This window comes from Carassius carassius, chromosome 14, assembly GCF_963082965.1.
Source record: "Carassius carassius chromosome 14, fCarCar2.1, whole genome shotgun sequence".
Lineage (NCBI taxonomy): Eukaryota > Metazoa > Chordata > Actinopteri > Cypriniformes > Cyprinidae > Carassius > Carassius carassius.
The window spans coordinates 33,181,271-33,205,820 of NC_081768.1; the positions used below are offsets into that span (position 1 = coordinate 33,181,271).

A 24,550-nucleotide genomic window follows, 5' to 3' on the forward strand; every position below is an offset into this window, starting at 1 on the left:
ACAATTGTCATTTGTAAAGTTGATTTAAATTGTATTTGTTCACAGTTGTTAACATTTCATCAGAAGTAATGATATATCCTTTTCTTTGTTTTTTTTTCATTTAAGGTTATTAACCTAATTGAATCTACTTAAGCCAAATTGAAACTATTGTCTAACCTGCCAAACTGCCAAATTCAAGAAATGTCTATCATGATAAAACCTTAATATCAAACCTTCATACTGTAATAATGTTTGGAAGTTTTAGAGAAATGCTTTATAAATGCACTGTAACTAAACCCATTAGATTTTAGCTGACTAAATTCATGGTTGATTTAGTCGACTAAAATTTTATGATATTTAGTCGACTAAAACTATAATGAAACAAAAACTACATTCAAGAAAAGTAAATGATTTTGTGGTTTGACGTTCCGTATTTGACTTGATGCACTTAGGACAGATGTGGTGTGATAACAAACAGTACCATATTCATATAGGAATGCATCTGGAAATGCAACTCACCATACTCAGAAGCAATTGGCCCAAAGATGAATAAGTGTGTAGTACTTATTCATCTTTGGGCCAAATGCTTCTGAGTATGGTGACTGTTGTCTGTAAATTTATATTAAAATCAAGCAAAATTCCTAGGCTTGTGACTCTAACACAAAGTCAGTTAATAACAATCTATTACAATAGTATACTGCAGCAGCTAATGAATGTTAACATATAAACATAAATCTAGAGAGTTAGAGCTACTCATAAACATTATTACTTTCAATTAATTATTTATTTATTTATTTATTTATTTCAAAAGTACAGTCAATTGAAAAAGCAGTGCACGTACTGAGGAATCTTACACTAATGTCATGATAGGTCAAATAAGTCTTCACCTTGGCCTGGATGTGTAACCTAAACTTAATACAAACATGAGCTCTCACTGTGCTATATTTATAATTTGTCCATATATGAACATTCTGTTTATAAGTTTGATAGTCATTATATGACCATGAAGTAAGATTTGTATGTGCAGTGATCACTGAGGTTTAATTCCCCCCAAAAAGTCAGTCAGATACATGTATTTATTTATTTATTTATTCATTTGGAAGGACTGTCACAGTCCATCTTTGGTTTTTAAAGAGGAATTAATATGGATGCTAAAAGTTCAAAAACAAATAGTTATTAATATTATAGTTGCCCAAAACTCAAGTTGTATATTACCTTTTATCAAAAGTAAAAACTTTTAGTCATCACATGGTGCTAGTCTTGCTTTCCCCTCTAAAATTAAATAGTAGTGACAGCTGACTGCTTCTTCACATCTGAATCAAGTTCCTCCTCTTTGCCAAGATTGAAATAAGAAGCAGAATTGAAATAAGACCTCGGTGACATCAAATTAAACATTGTAAACAAACATACACTCAACAAGAAAGCCTACATTAAAAAGACAAGACAAAACATAAGAAAAACATGGACTGTTAAACTTTTATGTCATATAAGTATATTATCCAAATGTCTATGATTAATATGTTATTGCTTTAAAAGGAAAACATATCAACATCATGAATTTAAGTATAGAAAGACTGTTCAGTTGATCTAAACCATTAAAATAATTAAAATATCACATGCTCCAGCAAACCCACAAAACAAATGAACGACAGCCTGCTGCTATTTTCCACTAGGACTCGGATGCATCCTCATAAAACATGTAGAATAACATGACCAAATCCAGCTGAACAGTTCAGCTGAGTCTTCAGTAAAGTTACTATATAAATGACAACCTCTGATTGCAGCACAGTTGCCCATCAAAATACGGTGAGTCACTATCTATCTATCTATCTATCTATCTATCTATCTATCTATCTATCTATCTATCTATCTATCTATCTATCTATCTATCTATCTATCTATCTATCTATCTATTATCTGTCTACTGTCTATCTATCTATATATAATGATAATTATATATGTATTACTAATTAGTATATATTCATTTATCATTTTTATATTTCAGAATCCTGGACTTGCCAGCTGCAATTTCCATCTGAGATTAATACAAGGTAAAGAACTTCCCAACTGATGGTGACAATATGATCTGGTGATGATTTGGTTGATGATTTGGTTTAACTGATTGGAATGTATTAGGAGAGTTAGAGTTGAAAGTTAGACAATTACAATCAAAAAGTGAATCTAATGAAGTATATCAGCATGGTAATGTCAGTTGTGCTCCACAGTGAAGTACAATCATGGGAGATGGTGAAATGGAGTGTTTCGGCCCGGCGGCCATTTACCTCCGGAAGCCAGAAAGAGAGAGACTCGAGGCTCAGACTGCTAAATTCGATGCCAAAACAGCATTCTTCGTGACAGATCCAGCTGAGATGTACTTGAAAAGTACACTTATTAGTATAGAGGCTGGCAAAGCTACTGTCAAAACTGACTGTGGGAAAGTAAGTATCAAATATTAAAAAATAATATTTCATATGTGACTGTGCTTGAGTCTTCAAATGTTAAAGTTTTTCACTTTAATAGTGCAGAAATATGTGTACAAAAAGTCTAAAAAAAAGTTAATTACAGACTGTCACAGTAAAGGAAGATCAAATCTTCCCAAGGAATCCTCCCAAATTTGACAAAATGGAGGACATGGCCATGATGACCCATCTCAATGAGCCTTCTGTGCTGTTTAACCTCAAAGAGCGTTACGCAGCATGGATGATCTATGTAAGTAAATCATAATTTATTCCTAGAATAGGGCAGAAACATTGTAAAACTGGACGATCTCCATTTCAGACCTACTCTGGCTTGTTCTGTGCCACTGTCAATCCATACAAATGGCTCCCAGTGTACGACGCAGTTGTTGTGGCTGGATACAGAGGCAAAAAGAGGATTGAAGCCCCACCTCACATCTTCTCCATCTCTGACAACGCCTACCAGTTCATGCTCACAGGTAAGTGGATTCCAGCAGTCTCAACATATAATAGTTAAAAAGACAATGAAAAATACACTTTATAATAACTAGCATGAGGTGTTAGCCTATAATTCATTGTCTATAAATTGCTGTTGCTCTATGAAAGGAGTTCATAGAAAAGCTCAATTAACCCCAAATAGTATCTTTATATCAAAGATTACTGATGTTTTTTTTATCCTTAGTTAACAACTTCTTTATAAACGGTACCTAAATGAGGTTTTTAAGCTGAGGAAACGGAGTAGTACAGTTCAAATGAATTATCAATTAGTAAGTGTTTGATAACAACCATTATTTTGCATTATTTTATCTTCTATTTGTACTTACATGAATAAATAACTGAAATGTTAACTTTAGGATATAACCTTTTAATCTAATAATAATGGCAAAAAACAAACAAACACTTAATAGCTTCAAGTTAATATAGAGTGCTACCTATATTTATATATCCTGTTAATATTTCACGGTTTAATTTCAGATCGTGAGAACCAGTCTGTCCTGATTACGTGAGTAAATATTCTTCTGCTGACACAACCTGAAGCTTTTCACTTATGATTGTAAATCAGTTAAAGATATATGACTAAATGATGCTCTCATATAAATCTCCAGTGGAGAATCTGGAGCAGGAAAGACTGTGAACACAAAACGTGTCATTCAGTACTTTGCAACTGTTGCGATGGCTGGTCCAAAGAAGACAGACTCTGGCCCTGGAAAAATGCAGGTTAGTGAATATCTATTCTAGACAATGTTATTGATGACAGTGTTTGTGATTCACCTCATGACTACCCACTGTGCTACAATTACGTCTAGGGATCACTGGAGGACCAGATCATTGCAGCCAACCCTCTGCTGGAGGCTTATGGTAACGCCAAGACTATAAGGAACGACAACTCCTCACGTTTTGTAAGTTGCAGCGATGAATCATAATTAATAACATCATTAATTTTCAATCACAAACAGTTGAGCTTTTATCAATGATTTCAACCTAGGGTAAATTCATCAGGATTCACTTTTCGGGCACTGGTAAACTGGCCAAAGCAGATATTGAAACTTGTGAGTCAACACTGTTTTAAGCCAAACATTTTATTTGGAGTTTAAGATGTGGGTTAATCAATTGAAAACAATGTCTTTTTACCACACCTTTTCTTGGAAAGATCTGCTAGAAAAGTCAAGGGTAACATTCCAGCTGTCTGCTGAGAGGAGTTACCACATCTTCTACCAGCTCATGACTGGACACAAGCCAGAGCTGCTCGGTGAGAAATCTACAGGATTGTGTGTTTCAGTTATTTCTATGTTTGAGAGCACTGGCAACATACTGCACATCAATTCTTTACAGAGGCCCTGCTCATCACCACCAACCCTTACGACTATCCAATGATCAGCCAGGGGGAAATCACTGTCAAGAGCATCGATGATGTGGAGGAGTTCATTGCCACAGATGTATGTGGATAGCTGCAATATTATTATTAGTAGTAGTATTTTAGATTTTTTGCTAAATTTCTGAGCAAGTAAACATCAGAAAAACACAAGCTTTAACTGAATAGTGCATGACACAGTATAAAGTACTCCAATAAACTATATGATTTATTTGGTCTGTGTAAAAACAGACTGCCATTGACATTCTGGGCTTCACTGCTGATGAGAAGATGAGCATCTACAAGCTGACAGGTGCGGTGATGCATCATGGGGCCATGAAGTTCAAACAGAAGCAGAGAGAGGAGCAGGCCGAACCTGACGGCAATGAGGGTAAGATCAAATTTGAGCACAAATGAACATATAAAAATGGTCACTTAATTAGCAACAATAATGCATAAAACTCTGCTTCCTTAGCTGCTGATAAAATCTCCTACCTCATGGGCATCAACTCTGCTGACATGCTGAAAGCTCTGTGTTACCCCAGAGTGAAGGTCGGGAATGAGATGGTGACCAAAGGCCAGACAGTACCACAGGTGATGACTTCATCAACACATTTAACTTATGGATACAGTGAGAAATATCTCAGACATAGTCATCGTGAGAAGTAAGGGTAATAATACATTGACCTTTGAATCTGTCAGGTGAACAATGCAGTCTCTGCACTCTGCAAGTCTGTCTATGAGAAAATGTTCTTGTGGATGGTCGTCCGTATCAATGAGATGTTGAACACGACGAATCCTAGAGAGTACTACATCGGTGTGCTGGACATCGCTGGATTTGAGATCTTTGATGTGAGTATCAGTCATTAATGTCTCTGAAAGAATCAAGGCATACAAGATAACAGTGAGTTGCAATAATTGCTTCTGTTGAATTATCAGTATAACAGCTTGGAGCAGCTTTGCATTAACTTCACAAATGAGAAACTGCAACAGTTCTTCAACCACACCATGTTTGTTCTGGAGCAAGAGGAGTACAAGAAAGAAGGCATTGAATGGGCGTTCATTGACTTTGGTATGGACTTGGCTACCTGCATTGAGCTCATTGAGAAGGTAAGAGGATATTCAGTAAATTAAAATAACGATCTCACTGTGCCTGTTCTTGAGTGGGAATATTTCTTCAACAGCCAATGGGCATCTTCTCCATTCTTGAAGAGGAGTGCATGTTCCCAAAGGCTACAGACTCAAGCTTCAAAAACAAGCTGCATGACCAGCATCTGGGAAAATGTTCAGCTTTCGAGAAGCCCAAGCCTGGCAAGGGCAAAGCAGAGGCCCACTTCTCTCTGGTGCACTACGCCGGCACTGTGGACTACAACATTACTGGCTGGTTGGAGAAGAACAAGGATCCACTGAACGACTCTGTCGTGCAACTTTACCAAAAGTCAGCACTCAAAGTGCTGGCCTTGCTGTATGTCGCTGTGCCAGAAGGTACAAACATTTGCATTTCCTCAATTCTTTTGTGTTTGACTTATGTACAAGACACCTGGTTATACAAAAACTAAGAAAAAAGAATAAGACCATCAGAGCGCCACAGACTTTGGAGTTTTAAAATATGAAGTATATCTATGCAAGAGAATAGTTAGAATCAACAAGACACAAATAAAGATTATTGAAGGGTTTAATGAACAGCAACACAAGATTAACAAAAAAAACCTCTGTCACTGATATATAGCAGAGGGAGGTGCAAAGAAAGGAGGCAAGAAGAAGGGTGGTTCCTTCCAGACGGTGTCTGCAGTTTTTAGGGTAAACAGATTCTCTCTCTAATTGAAGTTTGTGAATTTTTCACCATTACAGATTAGATTAATCACAAACTTTCCACAGGAAAACTTGGGTAAACTGATGTCTAACCTGAGGAGCACTCACCCTCACTTTGTGCGCTGCTTGATTCCTAATGAAACCAAGACTCCAGGTAACCTTGATCCTTGAAAACTCAAATAAATCACAGTTTAGAAAAAAAAACTGAACCTTAAGAACATTTGCATTTCAGGTCTGATGGAGAACTTCCTTGTTATCCACCAGCTCAGGTGTAATGGTGTGCTGGAGGGCATCAGAATCTGCACGAAGGGTTTCCCCAGCAGAATCCACTACGGTGACTTCAAGCAGAGGTAATGACATCTTTTTGCAACTTCTTACTTAGAAATGATGTATTACCTAATCTTCACCTCCTAACATATTTCACAAGAATACTACTTTCCCCTAAATGTCCTCTAGATACAAAGTATTAAATGCTGCTGTCATCCCTGAGGGACACTTCATTGACAACAAAAAGGCTACAGAGAAACTCTTGGGCTCTATTGATATTGACCACACCCAATACAAATTTGGACATACCAAGGTGAGCTTTTCAGCAAATACACCATGTGGACAAAACTATTTCAACTCTTTCCTTCAAATTTTTTACTCTGCTACAACACAATGACATTGTAGAGAATTCAGTCCTTCCAATTGTCCTGCAACAGTATGAGGAAGGAAGGCCTGAAGCTTTTGAATAAGCGTTCAAGTCTAGGCTTTGTGTCAGTCAAGCCTTATTCCAAACCAGATTACACAAAACATTTCTATATGTACTCCACTTTGTGTACCAGACACTGTCGTGCCTCCTCAAACTGTTACATCAAAAAAGAAAGGACAGAATTCTCCCAAATGTCATTCTATACTATAGTATAGGCCATAATATAGGTTTTTCACCACTGGAATTACTGGAACAGCCAATCTCAATTATTATTAGGGCCATATCCCAGGCCACATCTACTCTGAAAAGTGTTAATTGGCTTCTTCAACACTACACCAATAATATATTACAAATGTTCTTGTAGGTGTTCTTTAAAGCTGGTCTGTTGGGTACTCTTGAGGAGATGAGAGATGAAAAACTATCAAGTCTGGTTACCATGACTCAGGCCTTGGCCCGAGGATATGTCATGAGGAAGGAGTATGTCAAAATGACGGAGAGGAGGTACTTACAATAATGTCTGAAACACAACTGTTTAGTTGCACAGTGTGATAAGGGCTTATTTACTGATTACAATTTACACAGGGAGGCAATTTATTCCATCCAATACAACATCCGCTCATTCATGAATGTAAAACATTGGCCATGGATGAAGGTGTACTTCAAGATCAAGCCTCTTCTGAAGAGTGCAGAGAGTGAAAAAGAAATGGCATCAATGAAGGAGAACTTTGAGAAAATGAAAGAAGATTTAACAAAGGCATTAGCTAAAAAGAAGGAGCTTGAGGAGAAAATGGTGTCACTTGTTCAGGAGAAACACGATCTTCTACAGCAAGTAACTTCTGTGAGTATTTCAGCTCTTATTTATCCCAATATGGATCCTGCAGCTATGAACATAAGTAGGGATGCACTGATATGAAAATTTTGGCCGATACGATAATCGATATGTTGGCAGATAAGTCTAAATCCACATTTTACATAATTTTTGAAAGCCTCATTACCAAAAAAAGATTCACCATTAAAAGGCATTAAACACTTCAACATAAATCAAACATAAACCAGCCTTACAAATAAATAAAATAATGCTTCAATAATGGAAACAAGTTAATGGACAACAGTACTTAACATGTAAAAAAAAAAAAAAAAAATCATGCCATGGACAGTGGTGTAGTGGATAGGGTGGTGGGGGGGGGGGGCATTAAGATGATGGAGTGTGTTGAAAGACGATAATCATGTAAGGACTATAGCCAGAGATATTGTCAAAATCACTAAATATTGTCATTATTGAGAGTATTTGTCATTTGCAATTAATGTAGGCCTGCGGTTTCCTGTCTAGCATTATTAGGTTACTTTTATTATTAAATGAATATTAGAATTAATTTGCTTGGCAACAATTTCATAGCACATTAACGCATAACTGACACGCTTTGACCTGTGAGGAAAATAAAAATAGGCTATAAGCTTAAGCTACTTCTCACTGAAAAAAAACCATCTTAAAAACAGGTCTGTCATAGCCTACAATGAGTTATAGGCCTATAGCCTAAATAAAATTGTTACACTTCAGTAAAACTTTATCAATGAAGCAAAAGAGCAGATTTATTTTATGCACAGACAAGAGAAACATTGAAGAATAAAATTATATATACGACATATAAGGAGATTCGTCTCTCGTCGTCTCTGAGAGAATACGTGCTGTTAATGTGTGTGTCGTCAGATGCCGAGAGCGCAGTCAGTTTTTACTTTCACTATCATGGATAAAAGATGTTCACCTGCATATGTTTGACTTGCACAAAGTTTGCACATTGCTTGTATGATATCCACTGGCTGGCCTTCATGGTTTAAAACAGAAGTAGCCTATTTCCAATATTGCAATGCACCCGCTCTACAAACATCGAATAGTCAGATGTGTCGTGGACACGATCTTTCTGTAACAACGCGTCGAAACATGACAAATAAACCAAAATAATTCACAACTTTTTTATCACGGTAATATTGTCTTTATAATATTATGTTTATAACATTCCCAATTATAGTTATTATTGTTTTGCAGTGCTGTTTAACCTGTCTGTGTGCAGCTAAAGCACAGAATGAACACTGGTATACTGAAGTGCTGCCAGCTTTTTACACACAAAGAAACGCATCATATATTCAGATATTTATACAACATAAATATAATACTACAACTTATATATGTACAAAAACATGCAAATGCACACGTGAACCTGAACTAAGTTATGTGCTAATCAGAATGTGCTGTGGATGCGCTCTTGGCTCTTTCTGCAACAACGAGCTGAAATATGGAAACCAAACCAAAATATATATATATATTAGTGCTGTCAACGTTAACGCGTTAACGCATGCGATTAATTTTTGTCTGGTTTAACGTGTCAAAATATTTAACGCAATTAACGCAGCATCCGTATTTTCTGCCATCCGTTGGCTAGCTTTACATTATATGATCACGCTCTTATTCATTTAAATGCTTTTAAACATTTCAAGCGCGGCAAGACAAAAGAGAATGCGCTGTCTGTGAATGCCCTTATGTGACACATACACACGTACACACACACACACACACACACACACACACACACACACACAATGCATAGACAGGGCGCCAGAATCCAGTTCTCTTAAGCGCTTGAACTAACAATAAACATCCCAAAGTGCCAGTTTTGTCGATTATCCTCATAAGAGCAATCTTAAATTATTTATATTAAGTCTAAAATGAACAAAAAGAGTTGTGAGAGAATGAGGCGAGATCCATAGACAGTATATAAACGGTGAGATCCGCGTGTCTGTCTGCTCTTAAAGGGACAGCAGCCAATAAAGCTTCCTGTCAGTAAAGTTAAAAGAACAAAGGCAGACATCCCAACCTGCAAAAGGTCATTTCAGGGAGGTTCTCCCCCCCCCCCAAAAGGGAAGGAAATAGATCTCAGCTGTAGTCACCTTCTCAGTGAGACTTTGCCTATCTGAATGGGAGAACTGAGATATATTGGAGCAGCCTTCCCTGCGCTTAGCCTCCCTAACATGTTGTGGTCCCTAAAATATATAAAAGCATAAAATATTATTTCTATAAGCTATAGGCCTATGTAATTATTCGTTAATTATGTTTAAATATGTAGATTACTTTTACTATTTATATAATCTGCTTATACAATTTATGTAAACTGCATTTATTTATTTTCCATTGCAACTTTAAACAGGTCTAAGGAGTTTGTTGTTTTCATGTAGCCTTGGCAACTAGCCTGAATAATATGCAGATGAAATGAAACTTGTCAACTCACCTCAACATGCCTTTTGCAATCAAATAACCCCCCATGGGCAATGCTTGAGCAAGACTGTCATTATGTTTGACACCTATAAGACAGGGGTACACTTTCGTGTAGTCTGCCGTAAAATGTGTCTTATACTTTTTTTGTTTTGTGGCAGTCTCCCTCTGCCATGGTGCTCCTGTTACTAGATAGACATAACTGATTAATTTTGTTCGGGACTCGGGAGTAGAGATAAAAGCCCGCCCACACTGACAATTGATTGGTTGATTTGCAGAAACAGGCCAATCAGGATGCTCTCTGTCTTACATGCGCTTCGCACACACGCACATTAGCACACACACACGCAAGGACTCTCGCTCCCTCTCCCTCTCTGCCGTGCGTGCGCTACACGGTTTGAAACACAGTATCTGTTTCGCATGCACGCTTTTGCTCGCTCGGTCTAAATTCCGGGAGATTTTAACTAATTTGCGGGTCTCAGGGAGCCGCTTTCAATATGCGGGAGACTCCCGGAACTTCCGGGAGACTTGGGATGTCTGCAAAGGGAACAGAGAAAATGACTCGCTGCTCTTGACTAAATAACTTTTGTAGCTTTAATAAGGATTAACTATTTAATTTATAGTTTATGCAGTGCAGACTGCATATAACTTTGATAACTTTATTAAATTTCTGCATATTTCCTAACTGTTAAGACAGGAAGGGCAGGAGTAAACATGACATTTATTATGGGTTTATGTTAGCATTGTTTTAAGTTTACTTAAATTAAAAACTGTTATATTTTTGAAGCCTAATAATAAATGTAAAAAAAAAAAAAATCAGTAGCTGTATTAATATCAGTAATACTGGCCTTCATTCATAAAAAGATGTCATTTAAACAAGTAATTAAATTTAACTGTGAAATTATTACATTAAAAAATATATTAAAAACGGTCAAAAACATTTCTTTTTTTATTGTGATTAATTGCGATTAATCACAGAAAAAATGTGTGATTAATCTAGTTAAAGTTTTTAATCGATTGACAGCACTAATATATATATGACAATCTCATTCATAGTTATTAATGTTGTAAGCTGCTGTTTGAGCCTTGTGTGCTGAGCTAAAGATGATAGACAGCAAACTGAAGCACTTAAGCCGTCTATATAGCTTAATCAAACGCATTCTATATGAGAAAAATCTGACTTTTATGTATAAATAAAAACACAATATTATAACGTACATTTGCACAAAAGACTGTAAATGCACAAGCGAACTTGACTGTGCTAATTATGTGTGGATCCGTTGTGAATGCGCTCTTTCCTTAACAACACGCTAAAACACGTGCAAACAAAGATTCCGTTACAATATTTTACAATAGTTAATGATCTCATTATAATATGACAGACTTGCCCTGCACATTTTCCTTTTCAAAGGGATTTGAGTAATATTTCAAGCAATTAAAAACCATCATGGTGAACAGTGCACATCTGAAGTGTCTCTGCAGGAAATAATGCATTATTTATCGGCACTAAGATATTGGCCGTATTCACATATCAGTTTAATAACGATAACAGAAAAATTAAAGTTTATCAGCAGATACCGATATGGTGGCCAATATTTCATGCATCCCTAAACATAAGTGATTAACTATATCCATGTCAATGAACAGGAATCTGAAAGCCTCTCTGATGCTGAGGAGAGATGTGAAGGGCTCATCAAAAGCAAGATCCAGCTCGAGGGCAAACTCAAAGAGACAAACGAGAGACTGGAGGATGAGGAGGAAATCAATGCTGAACTGACTGCCAAGAAGAGGAAACTGGAGGATGAATGCTCTGAGCTGAAAAAAGACATTGATGACCTGGAGCTCACCTTGGCAAAAGTGGAGAAGGAAAAACATGCAACAGAGAATAAAGTCAGTATTCATATGTGTGTGTGTCTATGTATATTATATATATTTATATATACATGTATATGAAGAGATTTGTTCCAAAACCCGATTAACATCTTTTTTTTAAGTTTCTGCCAAAATCAGTATTTTATCTGATCGGTATTGATAAGGCAGTTTTTAATTTGATGGAAAATGCAATATCGACCAAGTTAGTAGGTTACGTTTTTTCCCCTTTTTTTTCCAAACCGCGTCAAATGCCAGTCTCCCTTTTCTGCAGAATGCGATATATCCGCTCCACCAACCACAGCACACCATTCCACGCACTCTAGACAGTAATAGCGGAGCTTTGAATACACCCGGCATCCTAGTTTTCCTCATCTACTTTGTGATAAACAATCAAGGGCTGCATGATAAATCACATGCGATTGTCGTCAGTAAAGTCGATTCTGTGATTAATAGCTCTGGTAAATCTCCATCACGTGCTTCTGCTTTAAGATGGTGCGGCATTTAATACACAGAGCCGTAAATCACTGACAAGATACACAATATCGAGTTCATTAGATGAATCGCATTCGATTATTATTGTTATAGCTTATCAGTGTAATTTTTTTATGTTTGGCATTTTGGCATTTATGTTTTTGTTAATACAGCGTATAGCACTAGTCAGCTAAATTAATGTAACATGACAAAGACGAATGCACTTTTGGAAGCTGAATGTAAGGGAAATGTTATCTTGGAATGTCTGTGGTCTATTGTGATATTGCTGTTCTTATTCTTGTTCATGAAGAAATGTTCTCGTTTATTGTTGTAATTAATTTATAGCAAATAAGATGACCCGTTGAATTCATTTTTGGGAGCGAAGACTGATTAATGTATTTTTGAATGTATCCTATATATAGGATTAGTATTGACAAAATTCAGAGGCTGTCATATGTGGATCAACTTATTTTGTTGTGTAAAAAACTTTCATATTGTTTCAATGCATTCATTGCATTTTGAAAATCAAAAACAAAAAAACGATCATGTATTTATTAATTTTATAATAAATATTTGAAAATCAAAATCTGGATTAAATGTTGTAATGTTATTATAAACTAAAGATGCTTTGTGCAAGTTTGAAACAGATTTTCAGCTTTCTTGGTAAAGAAAACACATTTTTACTCAAATTAATCCAAATGGATTTACAGCGTTTAGGAACCAAACTCTTCATATACACTGCAGATTGGGATTCAGGCTCTTGATAATGAAACCTATTATCAATGTTTCCATTTAGGTGAAAAACCTGACAGAGGAGATGGCCTCTCAAGACGAGAGCATTGCCAAGCTGACAAAAGAGAAGAAAGCCCTCCAAGAGGCACACCAGCAGACTCTTGATGACCTTCAGGCAGAGGAAGACAAAGTCAACACTCTGACTAAAGCTAAGACAAAGCTTGAGCAGCAAGTGGACGATGTAAGATGTTTGGCATCAATAAGAAATCAAATTTATTGCTCTGTACCAGATTTTAATGTTCCAGTTTTTGTAACAATAGCTTGAGGGCTCATTGGAGCAAGAGAAGAAGCTTCGTATGGACCTTGAGAGAGTCAAGAGGAAGCTTGAGGGTGATCTGAAACTGGCCCAGGAGTCCATAATGGACCTGGAGAATGAAAAACAGCTATCAGATGAGAAGATCAAAAAGTGAGTGACCATCAGATCTTTAACTTTACACAACTACACAAAATATGTATTTGACACATTTAACACAACATTACTTTGAAAACAGGAAGGATTTTGAGATAAGCCAGTTTCTCAGCAAGATTGAGGATGAACAGTCTTTGGGAGCACAGCTTCAGAAGAAGATCAAAGAACTTCAGGTAACACTAGCTCTAATCTTTCTGATGTGAAATGGTGAAGTGGATGCATAGCTGGAAAAATCCACGATACAAATATCAGTAAAGAATCTTTTTTTTTCACTCAGGCCCGTATCGAGGAGCTGGAAGAGGAAATTGAAGCAGAGCGATCTGCTCGTGCCAAAGTGGAGAAGCAGAGAGCTGATCTTTCCAGGGAACTTGAAGATATCAGCGAGAGGCTTGAGGAAGCTGGTGGTGCCACTGCTGCTCAGATTGAGATGAACAAGAAGCGTGAAGCCGAATTCCAGAAGATGCGTCGTGATCTGGAGGAGTCCACCTTGCAGCATGAAGCTACAGCTGCAGCTCTCCGAAAGAAGCAGGCTGACAGTGTGGCTGAACTCGGAGAACAGATTGACAACCTCCAGCGGGTCAAGCAGAAGCTGGAGAAGGAGAAGAGTGAATACAAGATGGAGATTGATGACTTGACAAGCAACATGGAAGCTGTGGCTAAAGCAAAGGTAATGTCACTAGATGATCATTAAGAAGTACAAAATCATCTTTGCAAACATATTTATATAATCTCTAATCTCTTTAGGGTAATTTAGAGAAGATGTGCCGCACTCTTGAAGACCAGCTGAGTGAAATCAAGGCCAAAAGTGATGAAAATAGTCGCCAGTTGAACGACATGAATGCACAACGAGCAAGACTTCAGACTGAAAATGGTGAGTAAGCGACACATGTAAAAAATCTTAAAACAAAACTGAGTTCAAATATTCTGTTGTTAAAGTTCATGCTAATATCTGTAACCTGTTTCTAAGGTGAATTTAGCCGTCAACTGGAAGAGAAAGAAGCACTTGTTTCACAGTTAACTAGAGGAAAACAGGCTTTTACTCAGCAAATTGAGGATCTCAAAAGACATGTTGAGGAAGAAATCAAGGTAGAGTTGCAAATATTATTTAGTTTTGATAATAAATTAATTGTAATGTTCTGTTTTTTTTTTAATCCAAACCATTGTGTAGAAGGTACAGTGTTTAAAATCCCAAAATGTGTCACCTTACAGGCCAAGAACGCTCTGGCTCATGCAGTTCAGTCTGCCCGCCATGACTGTGATTTGCTCAGAGAGCAGTATGAGGAGGAGCAGGAGGCCAAAGCTGAACTCCAGCGTGGAATGTCTAAGGCCAACAGTGAGGTGGCCCAGTGGAGAGCCAAATATGAGACTGATGCCATCCAGCGCACTGAGGAGCTTGAGGAATCCAAGTAAATACAGCAACGAAAAGAGTCTTAACTACCCTACATTTAATATCAGTAAGATTTCATCATTTAATACCACTCTCTTTAGGAAAAAGCTGGCACAGCGTCTGCAGGATGCTGAAGAATCCATTGAGGCAGTGAACTCCAAGTGTGCCTCTCTGGAAAAGACCAAACAGAGGCTGCAGACAGAGGTAGAGGACCTGATGATTGATGGGGAGAGGGCAAATGCATTGGCTGCCAACCTTGACAAGAAGCAGAGAAACTTTGACAAGGTGAGAATGATGTGGATAATCTTAAAATCTAAACCTTGAACCATGGACTTAGCTAATTAACAACGATTACCTTTTTCACCAGGTCCTAGCAGAGTGGAAGCAGAAGTATGAGGAAAGCCAGGCTGAACTAGAAGCTGCTCAGAAAGAAGCTCGTTCTCTCAGCACTGAGCTTTTCAAAATGAAGAACTCCTATGAGGAAGCTCTTGACCACCTCGAGACCCTGAAGAGGGAGAACAAGAATCTGCAACGTAAATGGCACTTCTATTTTTACAGCAAAGATTTTAAAAACCAGAGATGCATTTAAAAACAGAAAATGATGTACAATTGATTTTTAAATACTTTCAGAGGAGATTTCTGAGCTCTCTGAACAGCTTGGAGAAACTGGAAAGAGCATTCATGAGTTAGAGAAAGCCAAGAAGACAGTGGAATCTGAGAAATCAGAGATCCAGACTGCACTAGAAGAAGCCGAGGTGCCATTCCTTTGCTACAACACTACCATCACACCAGTGCTTTGAATAATATTAAAACATTGTATATGTAGTGGTTCAAAACCTTAAATGAATGTTATTTCTTCTTAAACCGTCACAAATATACTCCCATAACTCCGGAGGCATATCGTACAATTTGACAAGTTTAAAAAGTATGTAAATCATTTCCTTTTTCTACTTGCAGGGCACCCTGGAGCATGAAGAGTCCAAGATTCTCCGTGTGCAGCTGGAGCTGAACCAGGTGAAGAGCGAGATTGACAGGAAGCTTGCTGAGAAGGATGAGGAGATGGAACAGATCAAGAGGAACAGCCAACGAGTGATCGACTCCATGCAGAGCACTCTGGACTCTGAGGTCAGGAGCAGAAATGATGCCATGAGAGTCAAAAAGAAGATGGAGGGAGATCTGAATGAGATGGAGGTCCAGCTGAGTCATGCCAACCGCCAGGCTGCTGAGGCCCAGAAACAGCTCAGGAACGTCCAAGGACAACTCAAGGTATCCCTCTGTAGAAAGAGTAGTTTAAGTGTTTGATCAAATGAATATGATACATGAATTAACTGAAGCATAACATGGAACTAACAAAGAAAGAACATTGCCACAGGATGCCCAACTGCACCTTGATGAAGCTGTCAGAGGACAGGACGACATGAAGGAGCAGGTGGCCATGGTGGAGCGCAGGAATGGCCTAATGCAAGCAGAGATTGAGGAGCTGAGAGCTGGCCTGGAGCAAACAGAGAGAGGCCGCAAAGTGGCGGAGCAGGAGCTGGTGGATGCCAGCGAACGCGTGACACTGCTGCATTCACAAGTACAAAAAGATTCTTAAATACTAAGAGCAAATTCAGATCACACGATACATCATTAGTTACATATACATTAAACTACCTGCCTAAATCCTGCAGAATACGAGTCTTATTAACACCAAGAAGAAGCTTGAGACTGATCTGGTCCAGGTTCAAGGTGAGGTGGATGATGCAGTCCAGGAGGCCAGAAATGCAGAGGAGAAAGCCAAGAAGGCCATCACTGATGTGGGTGTTTGCATTCTGTCACTCTATTCAAATTTAAACAGTTATTTGACTTGTTTAGCTGGATGTGGTAGCAAAGAGAACATTCATGGAAGCTAATTCTATCTATATTGGTAAGCTCGTTTTCATTGGCCAATATTTCAGGCTGCCATGATGGCTGAGGAGCTGAAGAAGGAGCAGGACACCAGTGCTCACCTGGAGAGGATGAAGAAGAACCTGGAGGTGACTGTCAAAGACCTGCAGCACCGTCTGGATGAGGCGGAGAATCTGGCCATGAAGGGTGGAAAGAAACAGCTCCAGAAACTGGAGTCCAGGGTAAATTACAGGCTAAATACAGACTTAGGGTGTACTCATACTAGGAACGGTTGCCTTCTAATGAGCCAGAGTGAGATTATACTAGTCAAACGAACCAGACTTTGGGGGTGCTCTGGAACGGTTCAGATCGCCTAGTGTGAGTAACCCTCAGGTGAGCTGGTCATGGCAGAGATTTCACCGTTGACAATAACTCTCTACTGAAGGTTCATGAGTTGGAGGCTGAAGTTGAAGCTGAACAGAAACGTGGTACAGACGCTGTGAAAGGAGTGCGCAAATATGAAAGGAGAGTGAAGGAGCTCACCTACCAGGTAAAACCACACGCGAATTAGACACTTAACACCTTTCATGATGATAAACCGTTTAACCACGGCCATGAACAATTATTACACCCAAAGACTGAGGAAGACAAGAAGAACGTGACTCGACTGCAGGATCTGGTAGACAAGCTGCAGCTGAAAGTGAAGGCCTACAAAAGCCAAGCTGAAGAAGCTGTAAGTCTAATGTCAGATTTCTTGAGTGTTTAGACATTTTCTATCCAATACAATCAGTGCCATGAGTGCAATGCTCTGAAAGGGGTTGGATATCTGGTGTAATCCTAACAGGAGGAGCAGGCCAACACTCACCTGTCCAGGTACAGGAAGGTGCAGCATGAGCTGGAGGAGTCTCATGAGCGCGCTGACATCGCAGAGTCCCAGGTCAACAAGCTGAGAGCCAAGAGCCGTGAAGCTGGGAAGGTAAAAACAGATGATGATTATGTAGAGAAAAGTTACTTTTTATACATAACATCTATGAAACATTTAACAAAATCATTTTTATTAATTTTAATGTTTTTTTTTTTGCTTTTTAGACTAAAGATGAAGAATGAAGACAAGAAACTATACCTACAAGCAAGCATATGACTGACTTGTGCTGAGTTCTTCTGTGTCCATTAAATGGCAGAGTTTGACTTTGTTCTTCATTATTTTTTCCACTTTCAAACTTCATCACATACTCAATCACTGTTTTAAAAGATAACTCATAAGGCATGATATGGTAAAGAACACAAATGCAGAGTACTGAAATTGTGATAGTGACATAAAGTGACATAAAACGTACTCGGTTACTAACGTAACCTCGGTTCTCTCTAGAAGAGGGAACGAGTACTGCGTCTTAGCTAAGACGCTACGGGAAAAGTCTCTTTTCACGAAATACTGAAGCAAAAAATTATCCTTAATTTTGAATTTTTGTAAAGCGCATTTGCAGCAGTACACAGCCATAGGCGAGATGGCTTGCTCGCTCATTGGCTGCTCTGCGGCAAGTGCACAGCCTATCGAGTGCAGGCTGATGCAATATCAGACCAATTCATGCCACTTCCCGCCGAAACAGGTGTGGCCCAACCCTATAAAAGGAGCTCGAAAAGGCTGACTCACCTGATTTATTTCATCGCCGAAGCGAACCAGAGTGAATTGTACGGCAGAGAACGCAGTACTCATTCCTTCTTCTAGAGAGAACCGAGGTTACGTTGGTAACCGAGTACGTTCTCTTACGAGAGTTCTCTCGTACTGCGTCTTAGCTAAGACGCTACGGGAACCCCATGTAAAATGCCGTGCGCACAGGGATCACACACCAATAAACCTGAAGCAACGGCCAGGATTTACAGTGCACAGTCACCCGAGGGACTCACAGAGAGTCCAGGACAGGAGAGGGGGGAGCCCTCCGTCCCATATCTAGCAGCACCCGTAGATGCGGCAATATAACATCACACAGTCGAGGCAAGGCCTGACCAATGTGGCAATGCGGGTCTTACGCAATACTGCCCATATAACAGTCGGCAGCGCATAATGCTCACAAACTCAGAATTCCCATCAGGGCCCTGATTCGGCTATACCGACAGCAGCCTTGCTTGCAAGGCGGGAACCTCAAAGTTATAGAACCTGATAAATGCAGACGGCGAGGCCCAACCTGCCGCCATACATATATCCTGCAAGGAGATCCCAGTAGACCACGCCCACGACGAGGCAACGCCCCTTGTGGAGTGTGCTCTGACGCCCAGTGGGCACTGAAGGCCCCTGGAAGCGTAAGCTAACGCTATGGCGTCAACTATCCATCTGGATAGAGTCTGCCTCGAAACAGCCATTCCCTTGGAACGTCGACTAAACGAGACAAACAGCTGCTCAGTCTGTTGAAAGACAGCGGAGCGAGACACATAAGCTCTTAAAACCCTAACAGGGCAAATAAGACTCGAGTCTCCATCCTCTCCTGACACCGACAGGGCAATAACCCGAGCCCGAAACGGCGTGTTGAGGGACTTAGGCACATAACCGTGCCTAGGTTTGAGTATGACCCTTGAGTCATTAGGCCCAAACTCCAAGCATGACAGGCTCACCGAGAGCGCGTGCAGGTCACCCACACGCTTCACTGAAGGTCGCTGTTGGACAGTGTTTTCTCTACTTCCTGTTGGCCTTCTGTAGCAAATTGTAGCTCCGTGTAGCTGTTTTTATTTTATTTTTTCTCTAGAATCTTTATCTTACTATCACTCTCTGTTTTTTAAAGTGGTAAAATATAACTTAATTCACACCATATTTCTGATATTATCGATCAATCTTATCAGATTAACTTTGATCGTTCACTTTTATTTTATATCCGTGACTGCAGTACACCTGCAAAGCGTTAGCACTCGTTAGCTTGTCATTAGCGTTTTCATTCGAACCTATCGCTGTTTTCTTTTCTCCTCTCCCTCGCTCCAGTTTTTCACAAGTTCATCAAACAACCGCAGTAAGAATATTTCATCAAGCACGGTGAGTAATGGCTTCTCCCGTCATTGTTACTTGCACCTCTTGCCACATGTACAGTTTATCTATCTCTGTCGCTGATGAGGGATTCACATGTGATAAATGCAGGGAAATAGTTAGGCTGACAGAGAAGATTTCAGAATTAGAGACACGCATCCAAACTTTAATTGAGGACAGTAAGAATGTTAGGGCTCTAGATACGGCTTTGGATGCGTCTAGCTCAGGGATTCCTGTACATTGTTCGGCTCCGGAAACAGAGCCCCAGCAGCAGGGCAACTGGGTGACGGTGAGGCAGCGTAGTCGTGGGTCAAAACACCGCTCTTCTGTTCCGATCAAAACATTAAACAGGTTCTCCCCACTCAGTGATGCACACACTGAGAAACCTGATGAAAGTGCTCTAGTTATTGGTGATTCTATTGTACGGAACGTGAATATAGAGACACCAGCCACCATAGTCAAATGTTTACCGGGAGCCAGAGCGCCTGACATCTTGGCAAATTTAAAAGTGCTGGCTAATGCTAAACGTAAATACAGTAAGATTGTTATTCATGCCGGCGCTAATGATGTTCGACTTCGCCAGTCGGAGATCACTAAAAATAACATTAAAGAGGTGTGTGAACTTGCAAGCACGATGTCAGACACTGTAATATGCTCTGGTCCCCTCCCTGCTTACCGTGGTGATGAGATGCATAGCAGATTGTCATCACTCAATGGCTGGATGTCTAAGTGGTGCCCACAGAATAACATAGGTTTCATAGACAATTGGACGAGCTTTTGGGGCAGACCTGACCTGTTTAAAAGAGATGGTCTTCATCCCTCCTGGGGTGGCGCCACTCTTCTCTCTAGAAATATGGCAAATAGTCTAAGTGTTTATACTTGACTAACTGGGGCCCAGGTCAGGAAGCAGACAGACTGGCTAAACCGACCGTCTGCTAGCTGCCTCCCGTCACAGAGGTCAGTTAATTCTCAGCACGATTAACAATTTAATTTAAGATTAACAATTTAATTGAGGTTCAACAAATAAAAAAACAGAAGCAATATGGATAAACAAATGATAAAGCTTGGCTTATTGAATATCAGATCCCTTTCTACAAAAACACTTTTTGTAAATAATATGATCACTGATCATAATATAGATGTACTCTGTTTGAGAGAAACCTGGCTAAAACCTGATGATTACATTATTTTAAATGAGTCCACCCCCCAAGATTACTGTTATAAACATGAGCCGCATCTAAAAGGCAAACGGGGAGGTGTTGCTTCAATTTATAACAATGTTTTCAGGATTTCTCAGAGGACAGGCTTCAAGTATAACTCGTTTGAAGTAATGGTGCTTCATATAACATTATCCAGAGAAACAAATGTTAATGATAAATCCCCTGTTATGTTTGTACTGGCTACTGTATACAGGCCACCAGGGCACCATACAGACTTTATTAAAGAGTTTGGTGATTTTACATCCGAGTTAGTTCTGGCTGCAGATAAAGTCTTAATAGTTGGTGATTTTAATATCCATGTTGATAATGAAAAAGATGCATTGGGATCAGCATTTATAGACATTCTGAACTCTATTGGTGTTAGAAAACACGTTTCAGGACCTACTCATTGTCGAAATCATACTCTAGATTTAATACTGTCACATGGAATTGATGTTGATGGTGTTGAAATTATTCAGCCAAGTGATGATATCTCAGATCATTATTTAGTTCTGTGCAAACTTCATATAGCCAAAATTGTAAATTCTACTTCTTGTTACAAGTATGGAAGAACCATCACTTCTAACACAAAAGACTGCTTTTTAAGTTATCTTCCTGATGTAACCAAATTCCTTAGCATATCCAAAACCTCAGAACAACTTGATGGTGTAACAGAAACTATTGACTCTCTCTTTTCTAGCACTTTAAATAAAGTTGCTCCTTTACGCTTAAGTAAGGTTAAGGAAAACAGTTTGACACCATGGTATAATGAGCATACTCGCACCCTAAAGAGAGCAGCCCGAAAAATGGAGCGCAGCTGGAGGAAAACAAAACTAGAGGTATTTCGTATTGCTTGGCGGGAAAGTAACATATCCTACAGAAAAGCATTAAAAATGGCTAGATCCAATTACTTTTCTTCTCTTTTAGAAGAAAACAAACATAACCCCAGGTATTTATTCAATACAGTGGCTAAATTAACGAAAAATAAAGCCTCAACAAGTGTTGACATTTCCCAACACCACAGCAGTAATGACTTTATGAATTACTTTACTTCTAAAATCGATACTATTAGAGATAAAATTGCAACCATTCAGCCGTCAGCTACAGTATCACATCAGACAGTGAACTATAGACCCCCTGAGGAACAGTTCCACTCATTCTCTACTATAGGAGAGGAAGAATTGTATAAACTTGTTAAATCATCTAAACCAACAACATGTATGTTAAACCCTATACCATCTAAGCTCCTAAAAGAGGTGCTTCCAGAAGTCATAGATCCTCTTCTGACTATTATTAATTCCTCATTGTCATTAGGATATGTCCCCAAAACCTTCAAACTGGCTGTTATTAAGCCTCTCATCAAAAAAACACAACTTGACCCCAAAGAACTAGTTAATTATAGACCAATCTCGAATCTCCCTTTTCTGTCCAAGATACTAGAAAAGGTGGTATCCTCACAATTATATTCCTTCTTAGAGAAAAATGGTATATGTGAGGATTTCCAGTCAGGATTTAGACCGTATCATAGTACTGAGACTGCTCTCCTTAGAGTTACAAATGATCTGCTCTTATCATCTGATCTTGGGTGTATCTCTCTATTAGTTTTATTGGATCTTAGTGCTGCGTTTGACACAATTGACCACAACATTCTTTTGCATAGACTTGAACACTTTGTTGGCATCAGTGGAAGTGCATTAGCATGGTTTAAATCATACTTATATGACCGCCATCAGTTCGTAGCAGTTAATGAAGATGTATCCTATCGATCACAAGTGCAGTATGGAGCACCTCAAGGCTCAGTACTAGGGCCGCTACTCTTCACGCTTTATATGTTACCCTTGGGAGATATCATCAGGAAACATGGTGTTAGCTTTCACTGTTATGCTGATGATACTCAGCTCTATATTTCTTCGCAGCCCGGTGAAACACACCAATTTAAAAAAACTAATGGATTGCATAGTCGATATAAAAACTGGATGACGAGTAATTTCTTACTGCTAAATTCTGAAAAAACAGAGGTGTTAATTATAGGACCTAAAAACTCCGCTTGTAATAACCTAGAACACTGTCTAAGACTTGATGGTTGCTCTGTCAATTCTTCGTCATCAGTTAGGAACCTAGGTGTGCTATTTGATAGCGAACTTTCCTTAGAAAGCCACGTTTCTAGCATTTGTAAAACTGCATTTTTCCATCTCAAAAATATATCTAAATTACGGCCTATGCTCTCAATGTCAAATACAGAAATGTTAATCCATGCATTTATGACCTCAAGGTTAGATTATTGTAATGCTTTATTGGGTGGTTGTTCTGCACGCTTAGTAAACAAACTACAGCTAGTCCAAAATGCAGCAGCAAGAGTTCTTACTAGAACCAGGAAGTATGACCATATTAGCCCGGTCCTGTCAACACTGCACTGGCTCCATATCAAGCTTCGTATAGATTTTAAAATATTGCTTATTACTTATAAAGCCCTGAATGGTTTAGCACCTCAGTAATTGAATGAGCTCCTTTTACATTATAATCCTCTACGTCCGCTACGTTCTCAAAACTCAGGCAATTTGATAATACCTAGAATATCAAAATCAACTGCGGGTGGCAGATCCTTTTCCTATTTGGCGCCTAAACTCTGGAATAACCTACCTTACATTGTTCGGGAGGCAGACACACTCTTGCAGTTTAAATCTAGATTAAAGACCCATCTCTTTAACCTGGCAAACACATAACATACTAATATGCTTTTATTATCCAAATCCGTTAAAGGATTTTTAGGCTGCATTTATTAGGTAAACCGTAACCGGAAACACTTCCCATAACACCCTATGCACTTGCTACATCATTAGAAGAATGGCATCTACGCTAATATTTGTCTGTTTCTCTCTTGTTCCGAGGTCACCGTGGCCACCAGATCCAGTCTGTGTCCAGATCAGAGGGTCACTGCAGTCACCCGGATCCAGTACGTATCCAGACCAGATGCTGGATCAGCACCTAGAAAGGACCTCTACATCCCTGAAAGACAGCGGAGACCAGGACAACTAGAGCCCCAGATACAGATCCCCTGTAAAGACCTTGTCTCAGAGGAGCATCAGGACAAGACCACAGGAAACAGATGATTCTTATGCACAATCTGACTTTGCTGCAGCCTGGAATTGAACTACTGGTTTCGTCTGGTCAGAGGAGAACTGGCCCCCCAACTGAGCCTGGTTTCTCCCAAGGTTTATTTCTCCATTCTGTCACCGATGGAGTTTTGGTTCCTTGCCGCTGTCGCCTCTGGCTTGCTTAGTTGGGGACACTTCATCTACAGCGATATCGTTGACTTGATTGCAAATAAATGCACAGACACTATTTAACTGAACAGAGATGACATAACTGAATCCAATGATGAACTGCCTTTAACAATCATTTTTGCATTATTGACACTGTTTTCCTAATGAATGTTGTTCAGTTGCTTTGACGCAATGTATTTTGTTTAAAGCGCTATATAAATAA

General features: G+C 39.1%; 1 protein-coding gene across 2 annotated transcripts; it reads left to right on the top strand.

The window, feature by feature from the left end:
- Positions 1-1,974: 1,974 nt before the first annotated feature.
- On the top strand, positions 1,975-18,043 carry LOC132157522 (myosin heavy chain, fast skeletal muscle-like). 2 transcript variants are annotated; one of them, XM_059566894.1, is made up of 40 exons: positions 1,975-2,030; positions 2,205-2,417; positions 2,545-2,688; positions 2,758-2,914; positions 3,411-3,438; positions 3,542-3,653; positions 3,743-3,835; positions 3,922-3,985; positions 4,087-4,185; positions 4,269-4,372; positions 4,540-4,678; positions 4,763-4,881; positions 4,990-5,139; positions 5,227-5,397; positions 5,472-5,772; positions 6,017-6,087; positions 6,166-6,253; positions 6,332-6,449; positions 6,556-6,679; positions 7,158-7,294; positions 7,376-7,631; positions 11,706-11,948; positions 13,198-13,374; positions 13,454-13,599; positions 13,685-13,775; positions 13,880-14,269; positions 14,347-14,473; positions 14,570-14,688; positions 14,812-15,008; positions 15,091-15,274; positions 15,357-15,522; positions 15,620-15,744; positions 15,947-16,255; positions 16,362-16,565; positions 16,660-16,785; positions 16,927-17,097; positions 17,301-17,405; positions 17,493-17,588; positions 17,700-17,831; positions 17,945-18,043. In XM_059566894.1, the coding sequence occupies exons 2-40, from the start codon at positions 2,217-2,219 to the stop codon at positions 17,960-17,962; spliced, it is 5,802 nt and encodes a 1,933-aa protein (XP_059422877.1). In that variant the 5' UTR covers positions 1,975-2,030; positions 2,205-2,216; the 3' UTR covers positions 17,963-18,043. The 2 variants fall into 2 exon arrangements, with proteins under 2 accessions (XP_059422877.1, XP_059422876.1); XM_059566893.1 differs by lacking the exons at positions 16,660-16,785; positions 16,927-17,097; positions 17,301-17,405; ... (1 more) ...; positions 17,700-17,831; positions 17,945-18,043 and having other exon boundaries at positions 6,020-6,087; positions 16,362-16,598.
- Positions 18,044-24,550: the final 6,507 nt, after the last annotated feature.

What these genes read in the sequence shown, in the direction of transcription:
- LOC132157522 (XM_059566894.1), top strand. Translation starts at nt 2,217, where the DNA reads ATGGGAGATGGTGAAATGGAGTGTTTCGGCCCGGCGGCCATTTACCTC. An exon ending in TCAAAACTGACTGTGGGAAA is followed by an intron (nt 2,418 to 2,544) that starts GTAAGTATCAAA and finishes AGTTAATTACAG; the next exon opens with ACTGTCACAGTAAAGGAAGA. An exon ending in AACATGCAACAGAGAATAAA is followed by an intron (nt 11,949 to 13,197) that starts GTCAGTATTCAT and finishes GTTTCCATTTAG; the next exon opens with GTGAAAAACCTGACAGAGGA.